Genomic DNA, 14648 nt, shown 5'->3' on the forward strand with positions numbered 1-14648 from the left:
ATGACAGCACCTTTAGTGCAAAAAGATGGTAACTGTGACACTCTTAAGTAATGAAACTATGACACCATGTGCTTTTTAAAACAATTTGCATAGGTTTCAAATTATATTGTGGTCTCGGAAAATATGTAAATGCACATGCCCAGTAGCCACAGCTGTATCCCTTCTAGCCTTAACCACAAATCAGAAAGGAGAGTAGATTAACTTTGGTGGACTTAACTTTGAAAAATGTATATACTGTGGTTGAAAAAATACTTTGATGTTTATTCATGTTCATTTTGTGCTTGATGTAAACATGAAAAGCCAATCGGTTTGAGCAAGAGACTGTATGACATTTACATTACATGATTTGACAGATTTTTAAGTAGAAAGGGTGACAGCACACCATATAAAAAAAAGAACATTCATGTTTTCATAAATGCTGGCCAAATTCAAAATTGAAATTAAATGAAAATGAAAATTAAATAATCTCTGAGATCAAGGGGGCCCTACACAGCTTGTGTACTTTGTGTATAGGGAGAATCGGGTTTGGACAGGGCTTATACTAGTGCTGTTTCAATCTGTTATATTGTTGTGTCCTCTAGAAACCCCTAGACTTCTATCTACATAAAGACATTGAGTAATTAAAATAATAAAACCTAAAAACTTGCTGCTCAACATACTTGAGTTTGTTCAGATTCTTGAGTTTTGTAGAGAGTAGCTTCACTCCTGAATCTCCTGGGTGATTGTAGCTCAGATCCAGCTCTCTCAGGTGGGAGGGGTTTGAACTCAGAGCTGAAGACAAATAACCACAGCCTTCCTCTGTCACCATACAGCCAGACAACCTACAGACACACAGCGACAGTCCACATCACATTAGTTTGGCAGTCATTTACACATGCTGTTATTTTATGCAGTTTCACCAATAAAAATATAATAATCAGAAACAGTTGTCAATGTTTACAAATACATTAAATGAAACGGGACAATTTTAATCTTGACGGTTACAATTTTAAGTTAGGTAGGGCACTTTCAGCTGTGAGTCCCATAATGGGGGGTGCTGGCTAACCCCCATTATAGGGACTGACAGCTGACTTAAAACTGTAACAGTTCCTTACTTCAGAGTGTTACACACATAATTTTGGTATTTTTGGAAAGAAGATCCTTTGGGCTGTACCTTTTATCAACCTGAGTTGACAATGTTCAAAAATATTAAAAGTTATAGACACTAAAGTGCCTTTGTTTATTTCACCACACTGAATTTTTTTATATATAAAAAGACATGATATCAGTCCTGGAGCAATCTAGAAAAGTAATGGGTTGAAAGTCACATGTCTAATGAGTTTCTATTACAAATCTGAAGACGACGCCAAAAGAAATTAGATTCCTGCAACCATTTCTCTGAGACTATGTCTAGCCCCCCCCACGAATATAAAAATTTACCAAGTGTACACACACACACACACACACATATATATATATATATACATACAGGTGCATCTCAAATTAGAATGTTGTGGAAAAGTTCAATTATTTCAGTATTTCAACACAAATTGTGAAACGTGGATTAAATAAATTCAATGCACACAGGCTGAAGTAGTCCAAGTCTTTGGTTATTTTAATTGTGATGATTAAAAATTGTCTCTCGGTTTGGTACACTAGGCTACACATTCATGGGGAAGACTGCTGATCTGACAGTTGTCCAGAAGACAACCATTGACACCCTTCACAAGGAGGGTGAGCCACAAACATTCATTGCCAAAGAAGCTGGCTGTTCACAGAGTGCTGTATCCAAGCTTGTCAACAGAAAGTTGAGTGGAAGGAAAAAGTGTAGAAGAAAAAGATGCACAACCAACCGAGAGAACCACAGCCTTATGAGGATTGTCAAGCAAAATTTATTCAAGAATGAGTGAACTTCACAAGGAATGCACTGAGGCTGGGTTCAAGGCATCAAGAGCCACTATACACAGATGTGTCAAGGAATTTGGCTACAGCTGTAGTTTTCCTGTTGTTAAGCCACTCCTGAGGCGTCTTACCTGGGCTAAGGATAAGAAGAACTGGACTGTTGCTCAGTGGTCCAAAGTCTTCTTTTCAGATGAGAGCAAGTTTTGTATTTTATCCTTGTAAACCAAGGTCCTAGAGTCTGGAGGAAGGCTGGAGAAGCTCATAGCTCAAGTTGCTTGAACTCCAGTGTTAAGTTTCCACAGTCTGTGATGATGTGGGGTGCAATGTCATCTGCTGGTGTTGGTCCAATGTGTTTTTTGAAAACCAAAGTCACTGCACCCATTTACCAATAAATTTTGGAGCACTTCATGCTTCCTTCTGCTGACCAGCTTTTTGAATATGCTAATTTAATTTTCCAACAGGATTTGGCACCTGCCCACACTGCAAAAAGCACCAAAAGTTGGTTAAATGACCATGGTGCCTGTGTGCTTGACTGGCCAGCAAACTCACCAGAACTGAACCCCCAGAGAAAAACTATGACGTATTGTCAAGAGGCAAATGTGAAACAAGACACCAAAAAATGCAGATGAGCTGAAGGCCACCATCAAAGAAACCTGGGCTTCCATACCACCTCAGCAGTGCCACAAACTCATCACCTCCATGCCACGCTGAACTGAGGCAGTAATTAAAGCAAAAGGAGCCCCTACCAAGTATTGAGTACATGTACAGTAAATTAACATGCTTTCCAGAAGGCCAACAATTCACTTTTTTTTTATTAACTGATTTTTTTTATTGGTCTTATGAATTATTCTAATTTGTTGAGATAGTGAATTGGTGGGTTTTTGTTAAATGTGAGCCAAAATCATCACAATTAATGTAACCAAATTCTTAAATTACCTCAGTCTGTGAGCTGAATTTATTTAATACACAAGTTTCACAGTTTGAGTTGAATTACTGAAATAAATTAACTTTTCCATGACATTATAATTTATTGAGATGCACTAGTATGTATATATATATATATATATATATATATATATATATATATATATACAACCCGAATTCCGGAAAAGTTGGGACGTTTTTTAAATTTTAATAAAATGAAAACTAAAGGAATTTCAAATCACATGAGCCAATATTTTATTCACAATAGAACATAGATATCGTAGCAAATGTTTAAACTGAGAAATTTTACACTTTTATCCACTTAATTAGCTCATTTAAAATTTAATGCCTGCTACAGGTCTCAAAAAAGTTGGCACGGGGGCAACAAATGGCTAAAAAAGCAAGCAGTTTTGAAAAGATTCAGCTGGGAGAACATCTAGTGATTAAGTTAATTGATATCAGGTCTGTAACATGATTAGCTATAAAAGCTTTGTCTTAGAGAAGCAGAGTCTCTCAGAAGTAAAGATGGGCAGAGGCTCTCCAATCTGTGAAAGACTGCGTAAAAAAATTGTGGAAAACTTTAAAAACAATGTTCCTCAACGTCAAATTGCAAAGGCTTTGCAAATCTCATCATCTACAGTGCATAACATCATCAAAAGATTCCGAGAAACTGGAGAAATCTCTGTGCGTAAGGGACAAGGCCGGAGACCTTTATTGGATGCCCGTGGTCTTCGGGCTCTCAGACGACACTGCATCACTCATCGGCATGATTGTGTCAATGACATTACTAAATGGGCCCAGGAATACTTTCAGAAACCACTGTCGGTAAACACAATCCGCCGTGCCATCAGCAGATGCCAACTAAAGCTCTATCATGCAAAAAGGAAGCCATATGTGAACATGGTCCAGAAGCGCCGTCGTGTCCTGTGGGCCAAGGCTCATTTAAAATGGACTATTTCAAAGTGGAATAGTGTTTTATGGTCAGACGAGTCCAAATTTGACATTCTTGTTGGAAATCACGGACGCCGTGTCCTCCGGGCTAAAGAGGAGGGAGACCTTCCAGCATGTTATCAGCGTTCAGTTCAAAAGCCAGCATCTCTGATGGTATGGGGGTGCATAAGTGCATACGGTATGGGCAGCTTGCATGTTTTGGAAGGCTCTGTGAATGCTGAAAGGTATATAAAGGTTTTAGAGCAACATATGCTTCCCTCCAAACAACGTCTATTTCAGGGAAGGCCTTGTTTATTTCAGCAGGACAATGCAAAACCACATACTGCAGCTATAACAACAGCATGGCTTCGTCGTAGAAGAGTCCGGGTGCTAACCTGGCCTGCCTGCAGTCCAGATCTTTCACCTATAGAGAACATTTGGCGCATCATTAAACGAAAAATACGTCAAAGACGACCACGAACTCTTCAGCAGCTGGAAATCTATGTAAGGCAAGAATGGGACCAAATTCCAACAGCAAAACTCCAGCAACTCATAGCCTCAATGCCCAGACGTCTTCAAACTGTTTTGAAAAGAAAAGGAGATGCTACACCATGGTAAACATGCCCCGTCCCAACTATTTTGAGACCTGTAGCAGAAATCAAAATTGAAATGAGCTCATTTTGTGCATAAAATTGTAAACTTTCTCAGTTTAAACATTTGCTATGTTATCTATGTTCTATTGTGAATAAAATATTGGCTCATGTGATTTGAAAGTCTTTTAGTTTTCATTTTATTAAAATTTAAAAAACGTCCCAACTTTTCCGGAATTCGGGTTGTATATATATATATATATATATATATATATATATATATATATATAGTACAGACCAAAAGTTTGGACACACCTTTCATTCAAAGAGTTTTCTTTATTTTCATGACTATGAAAATTGTAGATTCACACTGAAGGCATCAAAACTATGAATTAACACACGTGGAATTATATACATAAAAAAAAAAGTATGAAACAACTGAAAATATGTCATATTCTAGGTTCTTCAAAGTAGCCACCTTTTGCTTTGATTACTGCTTTGCACACTCTTGGCATTCTCTTGATGAGCTTCAAGAGGTAGACACCTGAAATTGTCTTCCAACAGTCTTGAAGGAGTTCCCAGAGATGCTTAGCACTTGTTGGCCCTTTTGCCTTTACTCTGCGGTCCAGCTCACCCCAAACCATCTCGATTGGGTTCAGGTCCGGTGACTGTGGAGGCCAGGTCATCTGGCGCAGCACCCCATCACTCTCCTTCTTGGTCAAATAGCCCTTACACAGCCTGGAGGTGTGTTTGGGGTCATTGTCCTGTTGAAAAATAAATGATAGTCCAACTAAACGCAAACCGGATGGAATAGCATGCCGCTGCAAGATGCTTTGGTAGCCATGCTGGTTCAGTATGCCTTCAATTTTGAATAAATCCCCAACAGTGTCAACAGCAAAGCACCCCCACACCATCACACCTCCTCCTCCATGCTTCACGGTGGGAACCAGGCATGTAGAGTCCATCCATTCACCTTTTCTGCATCGCACAAAAACACAGTGGTTGGAACCAAAGATCTCAAATTTGGACTAATGTCCATTCCTTGTGTTCTTTAGCCCAAACAAGTCTCTTCTGCTTGTTGCCTTTCTTTAGCAGTGGTTTCCTAGCAGATATTCTACCATGAAGGCCTGATTCACACAGTCTCCTCTTAACAGTTGTTCTAGAGATGTGTCTGCTGCTAGAACTCCGTGTGCCATTGACCTGGTCTCTAATCTGAGTTGCTGTTAACCTGCGGTTTCTGAGGCTGGTGACTCGGATTAACTTTTCCTCCGCAGCAGAGGTGACTCTTGGTCTTCCTTTCCTGGGGCGGTCCGCATGTGAGCCAGGTTCTTTGTAGCGCTAGATGGTTTTTGTGACTGGACTTTGGGACACTTTCAAAGGTTTCCAAATTTTTCAGACTGACTGACCTTAATTTCTTAAAGTAATGATGGCCACTCGTTTTCCTGTACTTAGCTGATAGTCCTACTGAATAGACTGTTAGAATTTGTATTATGGCAAGAAAAAAGCAGCTGTGTATCCAGGTGGCTACTTTGAAGAACCTACAATATGACATTTTCAGTTGTTTCACACTTTTTTGTTATGTATATAATTCCACATGTGTTAATTCATAGTTTTGATGCCTTTAGTGTGACTCTACAATTTTCATAGTCATGAAAAAAAAGAAAACTCTTTGAATGAGAAGGTGTCCAAACTTTTGGTCTGTACTGTATATATATTGAAGGGATCTACAAACTATTTTAGTCATTAAACATACCACTGCATGTTTTTCAGTTATAAAACACTAGACAGAAACGTACACATCATATAAGTGATTTATTTGAGCACTAGAAAAATACAATAAAAATAATTTGAGTAAGAAAAATAATAAAAATAAAAAAAGATTTATCTTTGTATGCCAATTACAGAACACCCGGAGATTGTTAGAAATGCAGAATTTACAATGAATTACAATAAAAATACGTGCTTGTGTTGATAGCCAGTTATAGAGATGGTAATCATATAAATACACCATAAAGTAAATAAATCACACTCCATTCATATATATGGCGTTCACATTGATAGCCATGATTACACAGTAAAAGCGAGCTGATTTGCCCTCAAACAGATGGTAATCATGCAGATACAGACACATTCAACATAAAACACACCCACACATACATGAAAACTGTTGAAAAATAAAACAAATGAAGAAAAAGGCGATCGCTAAGTTTCAGATGACAGGTGTGTAGGAGTGTGCGTCACGAGCAGTCACGAGAGGGCGCCATAATTCAAATAATAATTCGAATATTTTTAAATTTTTTATTCATTGATCATCTCATTCGGTTTGTGACACTGTACTCTACAAAACCATGAATTTTTTTTACTACCAAGATGCAGTTTCTGTGCGCGAGTTATTCCATAACTGACACAAACAATTATGTCCCTGAAGAACTGAAACGTAAGCAATGGAATTATCCATATTACAATGTTATTGCTTCGTTGGACTAAACTTGCTCCATGAGATGTCGTTCAGTGGACCCTTACCTTCCTAACTAATATGGGATTTACACCTATGGATGCGTTTATGACTCGTTATTACGACAAATCTGGTTTGTACTGCATTTTCATGTTTTGATGTGTACTGCTTACACAAATTTTGCAAATACATTCTTTATAAGCTTTCCTTTGAAAAACAGCGATCTGTTGTCGATGCTTGTGGCTTGGATCTTTTTAATGATACATAGTATGTCAAGATTAAATTTGGCCCGTCTAATTTACTCTATTTGTAAACATTGACACATGTGGGTTGAGGGGAGTTGAGGACGCTGGCGTCAGGGTGCAGGCTAAGAGGTTAAAGTACAAATGTATTTAAGAATAGGCACAAGTTATTTCTATATTATCAATAGACACCCAGGGTTAAAACTTGAAGTGCCATTTTTTATTTATCTTGCCGTGTCATTGCATAAAAGATAATGTGTTCATTCAGCATTATCATGAAAAAACAAAATTTCTCTAAATCATTGGACATTAAACATCTTGGCCTACGTTCATCAATCATACATAAAAATGAGTCCTGATTCAAGTGCATAAATCAACAGCATTCATGTGTGATTCATAAAATATTCATATGCCGTCAATCCCAACGTACAAATAATCGGAACTTGATATTAAAGTGACAATTGTTTTCAGCCACCACATATATCATGGTCCTAGAAACACCCCGGCTTAGAAGCCTTGCCCCTAGAATTTACATTATCGTCAAGAACAGAAAGTATGCTACTCTCATGGAAGAGAAATTGATCCGAAATTATTTATTTTTTAGTGAGCTAATGTTTAAAAATGCTTACTCAATTGGATTTTTGTCTATACAGCAATCTTAGTGTGATGCATTATAGGCAGCAGATTATATGGGTCAGCTGTACGCCTTAAGGAGGTCTCAGACATTCTATCACGTGATAAAACTGAAATAGTCTCGGTTACATATGTAACCCTCATTCTCTGAAGGACGGGAACGGACACATCAGAAAGAGACTGACGAATGGGATTTCGCTTGAGAGCCCAATCACCTTCGAGTGGTTACAAAACGAGCCAATGGTACACAGAGTACCTTAGTCTGCGGAATTTACACCGCAAGGTATATAAAGGAGCAGCACGAGCAACTTGGACTCAAGTCTTCGCTGAAGAGCCAAGCCCAGAGACCCGGCCGTTCAGCGGAACAGCGATGTGGCAAGGGGACGTTACATACGAGGGTTACATATGTAACCGAGACGGTCCCTTTCAGTCGGTCATGTTCTACATTACATCAGAAAGAGACTGACGAATGGGGTCCCTTACAAAACGCCACATGGCTGTCTTCCAGTGACCCGTGTGAGTGACGGCACCCTGTTGTGAGGCCAGCACAAGTGAGGGCCTATAGCTGTCACAGAATACACTGGGTAAGACAAGGCAAGTTTATTTACACAGCACATTTCGTACACAATGGTAATTCAAAGTGCTTTACATAATAGAAAGTAAAATAATAATGAAGAAAAATACCAAGAATAAAACAACCAGTTTTAAAACTTTTAAAATTTAAAAATGTACTTATTTAAAATGAATTTAAAACCGTTAGAAAATGATTTTACATAAAATAAATAAAAAAAGTGAAAATATAGTGCAATAAGTTCGGACATTTCACAGTGCTCATTCAATAAACGCCCAGATAAACAGATGAGTTTTAAGGCTAGATTTAAATGTGACTAGTGTTTTAGCACATCTGATCTCTTCTGGAAGCTGATTCCAACTGCAGGCGGCATAGTAACTAAAGGCGGACTCCCCTTTTTTGTGTCAACCCTTGGTATTTCTAACTGACTCGATCCTAATGATCTGAGTGGTCTGTTTATATTCAGTTAACACATCTGCAATATATTTCGGTCCTAGGTCATTCAGTGATTATATACACGAGTAAAAGTACTTTAAAATCAATCCTAAATGTAAATGGAAGCCAGTGTAAGGACCTGAGGACTGGTGTGATATGTCAGAATCCTGGCAGCAGCGTTCTGGATGAGCTACAGCTGTCTAATGGTCTTTTTGGGAAGGCCGGTGAGGAACCCATTACAATAGTCTACCCTGCTGGTGATAAAGGCATGAACAAGTTTCTCCAAGTCTTGGCTGGAAACAAAACATCTAATTCTTGCAATGTTTTTTAAATGATAGATTCCTGACTTGATTTTTAGTTGTTTGACCCCTAGAGTCAAGGTATGCATTCACCTTGAACAGTTCATCTTTGTTTCCAAATGCAATGACTTCAGTTTTTTCCTTGTTTAACTGAAGGAATTTCTGGAACATATAACTATAAATTTCATCAATGCATTGGCAGAGGGAGTCAATGGGGCTGTAGTCATTTGGAGATAAGGCTAGGTAAATCTGGGTATCATCAGCATAGCTGTGATAGGCAATTTGGTTCTCTCTCATTATTTGACTTATTGGGAGCATATACAGGCTAAACAAGAGCAGTGCAAGAATTGACCCTTGTGGGACTCCGCATGTCATGGACGTCCACTTAGACTTATGCTCTCCTATACTCGCATAATAGTCTCTCCCTTCTAAGTATGACCTGAACCATTTGAGTACCATCCCAGAAAGCCTGACCCAGCTTTCCAGTCTCTCTAGTAGTATGTTATGATCGATAGTGTCAAACGCATCACTGGCAAAATATCGGTGCTGGTATTGCTAGATCTCAGTCACAATTTAAGTGAATATCATCTATTATCTTATTGAGTGCGGTCTCTGTGCTGCAGTCGAAAACCCGATTGAAAATTGTCCAGGTATCCATTTGAGTTTAAGTATTTGTTCAGCTGATTAAAAACTACCTTTCCTATAATTTTGCCTATAAAAGGAAGATTAGATATTGGTCTAAAATTGCTCAAAATGGTGTTATCAAAATTGCTCTTTTTCTGGAGGGGCTTAACAACTGCAGTTTTTAAAGGAGTTTGGAAATGTCCCAGAAAGAAGTGAGGCGTTCACCACTTCTAAAAGATCTGCTTCTAAGCAGTTAAGCACACTTTTGAAAAAAGATGTAGGAAGTGTGTCAAGATAGCAGGTTGACAATTTTAGGTGCTGCACTATGTCTTCCAGAATTTTGCTATCAATTGCTTCAAAAATAGACATAGTATGATCTTCTTAAAGGACAATTAATGATTCCCTTTATACTGTCATTTCAAAAAAAATCACCACGGCTAAACTATCCAAAATCCATTCGCAATTTAAGTTCCTCAATGTTTTGGCATCATGCAGACAAAGTTTGGTGCGTACAGTGTACTTCCCCACTGAGCAGTATGCATTAATTCACAGCTATATATTTCCAAAAATCCATATTCAAATCAAAATAGCCGACTTCCTGTTGGTCGTAGCTGATGACTGAATTAGAAAGTTGTCTGTCTTGATAAGAACAATATATGTACCAAATTTGGTGTGTGCAGTTAAAACTAACTCCCCCACAAAAGGTGGCGCTGTAGAGTGCCTCCTCCACGCCCTTTTATGAGCTTTTGCCAGTGTCTAGATGTCATAAATACTGATGCGTGTTGGAGTATCAGGAAATTCTAAGCATGTTATCCGTCTTAAAATATTCCAGTTTGACATGTTGCCACAGCAACAATATTTTAGATATCAATATACCCTCAACAGTTTTACATCGGCTGTGTTTTGTCATTATTCTGATGAAGTTGGAAGCAAATCGAGTACAAATAATATGCTGAATTCAAAGCATTTTGAAAATGACACTTCCTGCTGCCAGTTGGTGGCGCTATAAGTTTGACTCCTAATATTCACAACTATGCGACTGACATTATAAAACGAACAAATTGATGAAGTTTAATTAAAATAAAAGGTAATGTATGTGGATGTATTAGACACTTCCTGTTTCTCATTTCTCGCCATAAATTCAACGCCTCGCACCACGAGCAAAGCGTTCGAGATATCAAAAATCCCCTGCCAATTTTTCATTCCCAATGTCTTGAGATCATATTGACCGAGTTAGGTGGCAATCGGGTAAAAAACCTATGACAAGTATATCAAATTCCAAAGCATGCACTTTTTACATAGCTCTAAATAGATGACTTCCTGCTGGGTGGAGCCTATGACATGCAATACAAAATTTGTTCGGCACAATGAGATCTATAAGGGTACGAAGTTATATATGAAATGCGTGCAAGTATGTGTGTGCTATACATTTCTGACTGTGTTCCAGGGGGCGCCTTTACTTTACTGCCACTGAATCTCAAATCCACCATTCCTTTCGAACATCTGGAAGTGAATGAACATTACTGCGCATTAGGGCTGTAACGATATGAAATCGAAATCGCGATACGCAGGTCCACGAACCTGTATCGCGATGTGAGAAGGCAGAATCGCGACACACCCCTCCGAGAGTTATCCTTCCTGTCCAGATCCAATGCTACCACATTTTTTAATTACTATAAGTATTATTTGAAGTTAACATTATAAAATACGTTTGAAGGAGTCGATTAACGCAGATACGCATTATGAGTCATTTTCTCCTGATAACCCCGAAAATAACTTAAATTACACTTTCAGTTTTAATCGTACAGATAAGAGCAATACATCAATCAAATCTGTAAAGGGCGTACTTTTTTTTTGGATACAGACATAACAAAACTTTGTGCACTTATAAAATAAAGATAACAAACAAGGTGTGCTGTCTGCAGCCTTTGTCTGCGCTGATCGTCATGTACAAACACGTCATTAAAATGAACTGTAGCTCAGTGAATACTCAACGAAGAGACATGAGAGAGATATCTATAGAAAGCTTGACATGTCTACTTTTAAACTAAACAAGTGCTGTGATAAAGTAATCCATATGAAAACAACGCGATGTCCGTTTTTCACGTCTCCCTTCATTATAACTAATGTGACCACGCCCCCGCGCTGAACACTCTATACAGATTCAAACTGAAACGCGCGGCTTGAATATGCCCATAACAGAAGAAAAAGCAGTGAGACGGTTCTTCAAGTTCTTTTTATTTTACCGTTTGCTTTGCGATGAGAGGAAGACATAATATACCCCAAAAAGAGGATTTGAGAAATGGATTTCCTCAGAAAAAAAAAGAATGAAGTACTTAATTCAGCAGAGATCATAAACATGAGTAAGTCTCTTTTTATTTATTTATATACTTGTACTAGTTTTCACATAACGGGTTAACATTTTACTAGTTAGACTTTCCAAACTATAATTCCTGACTAAATGTATAATTAAGTCAAATATTATGAAGTTTCAATAACAATATGCAATACTATATCATTCAAATGCTTGATGTAAAAAATATAAAATGTAACAAATAAATGTAACTGTAACAAATGTAACAAAAAAATGGTGCTCTTTTAATTGATCCCCCCCTAAAAAACAAACAAAAAAAAAAATTCTCAGCTCTTTTCAACATTAATAATAATAATTATGATAATAAGAATGTAAGGGTTACATTCTTTCTTGTAACCCTTCCCTCTCAGGGACACACCTGACTGAAAGGCTCATTATGCAGGCCTTTGTCTTCTCAGGTGTAAATCACAATGATATTCATGATAGTTGACACCTACTCACATATGACTTTAATCCAACAAAAAGTGTCTTAGAAAATTTAAATCAATATATTGTTTTCTGTGAGTGAGTAAACAAGATGATTTTCACATAATTTAGAAAGTAAAATTCTAGGCTACAAGCTCCAGTTATCAAAAATCCCGGGAACCAATGTTCTTTGTGTTTTTTTTTCGTTTTAACATTTTTAGTTTTTCCACTAACCACACATAACATTTTTTTTTCTCAAAAATACAATGTACATACATGCATTTCACATTATTATTGCCCAGTTTGTGCTGATTACAGTAAGATTATACTTTACCCATTTAGATATTTATAAGAAACTGAAAAAAGCACAAGTGTCAGGGCATGACAAAACTTCTCCAGGCCCCAAAAATACCCTTAGACTCCAGAGGGTTAATACAAATATATTTTCTTTCCTCAAAATATCTTTTGAACTGTTTTGTCAAAGCCCCCCCCCCATATCGAGGTTTGTATCGTGGGTCAAAAATCGTGATACGAACCGAATCGTGGGTTTGGTGTATCGTTACAGCTCTACTGCGCATGCGTTTTATAAACATACCTTATGTCACTTTGCACATGCGTGGTAACACATACATAAGTGACGTCACCACGCTACAGTCTGTAGCGAGAAGTACTTGGAAAATTTCACCAGATCAAACACAGAGTGCTCACCACAAGCTTCAAACAAGGCCAGATTAGACTTTGCCCTGAAACATCAGCATGGTTTCCAGTGGCAGTAGAAGCAGTCGGATGATTTCTGAAGTGTACAGAGATATACTCTCTGCCCAGATTCAGTCAAATGCAGCACAGTTGATTGGGCGGCACTTTATAGCAGAAATGGACAATGACCCAAAACATACAGCAAAAGCAACCCAGGAGTTTTTGAAGGAAAAAAGTGGATTATTCCACAATGGCCGAGTCAATCTCCTGATCTCAACCCGATTGAGCATAATTTAACTTGCTGAAGACAAAAATAAAGTCAGAAAGAGCCACAAACAAACAAAAACTGAAGACAGCTGCAGCCTGAAAATGCATCACAAAAGGAGAAACCAACACCGTAAAACCCCCAGTATTAAATTAACACTCCCAGAATGTTAACACTGAAGCAGTGTTAAAGTTAATAAGATAATTAGTTTAGTAATTGATGATTGAGCATTATTGAAGAACACCTGCTGTTAACAAACTGAATCACTGAGAAAAAAAAAAAGAGAACAAGAACAGAAAAAAATATATTTTTAAAAGCAGAAATACAAGACCCACAGCTGACTTCAGCCACAGCTGAAATCAACACAAGATAGAAGACATTAAATCTCTAATTTAAAATCTCCACAAACAGCATCACGCATTACTAACAAGATTGACTTTAGATGTTGATGTTTTAGTTTTGTTATCAATTAAGTTACAAATATCGAGGTCAGTGTTCGCCTAAATTGGGATCTTGGCACTGGATTTTACTGTACAGTCTCTGCTGATGTCCAGACTAAATGCAGTCATTGCCTGCATAAGATTTTTAACAAAATATTTTATTTATGATTACATTTATTTTTCCAATTACATTTGAGCCCCTGAAAATGGCTGTGTGTAAAAATGGTTGTAATTAAGCAATCTATGTTGTTTTTGTTCAACCCCTTGAATTAAAGCTTATAGTCTGCACTTCAATTCCATCTTAATTGTTTTATTTGTAATTCTTTTCTGGTGGCATAAAGAATCACAATTATGAAAATATTAAATGTCAAAAAATGTCAAAATACATGGACCTGACTGTATATACATTCACAGTAAAATTACAATACTATTTATATCTTTGTTTTCAATTACTAAACCATAGATTTGTTAAAAAAAAAAAAATTATAGATTCATGATTTTCTTGTGTGGTAACGAATACAGTGTCATGCTATTCTCTCAAACAAAATGTGGTAGCATGTTGTTAATTATTTTATGGAAAACGGTTTACCTCAGTATTTCGAGGTTACAGTTTATCTTCAGTTCATCAGAAAGCAGCTTCACACCTAATGCCACATTTACACATAGCCGGGTATTTAGAGAAACGAATATTTCCCCCCCTCCGTTTTCAAAAATAACATCGTGCACACAACATCGTTTTCAAAAAAGTTGTCGTTTACATCAACCCGCATAAACACGCTGTCGAGCGCCATCATAACTATGCCAAACCTATGGGCGGCAGTGTAGGGAGAAGGATAAAGCCATGCAAGCCAATCAGAGTCCTCAAAATCGAGCAACTTCCTGTT

At 37.6% G+C, this 14648-nt stretch overlaps 1 protein-coding gene across 2 annotated transcripts in view; it reads right to left on the reverse strand.

Annotated features, from left to right (window-relative positions):
• Window positions 1-14648, reverse strand: part of LOC132136870 (NACHT, LRR and PYD domains-containing protein 12-like) — a 58488-nt gene that overhangs the window by 16470 nt on the left and 27370 nt on the right. For both annotated transcript variants that reach the window (XM_059547411.1, XM_059547410.1), the window contains one exon: window positions 660-821. In XM_059547411.1, the coding sequence (XP_059403394.1) occupies window positions 660-821 (162 nt within the window). The remainder of the gene's footprint in view (window positions 1-659; window positions 822-14648) is intronic.

Source organism: Carassius carassius, unplaced genomic scaffold (genome assembly GCF_963082965.1).
Source record: "Carassius carassius unplaced genomic scaffold, fCarCar2.1 SCAFFOLD_56, whole genome shotgun sequence".
Taxonomy (NCBI): Eukaryota; Metazoa; Chordata; class Actinopteri; order Cypriniformes; family Cyprinidae; genus Carassius; species Carassius carassius.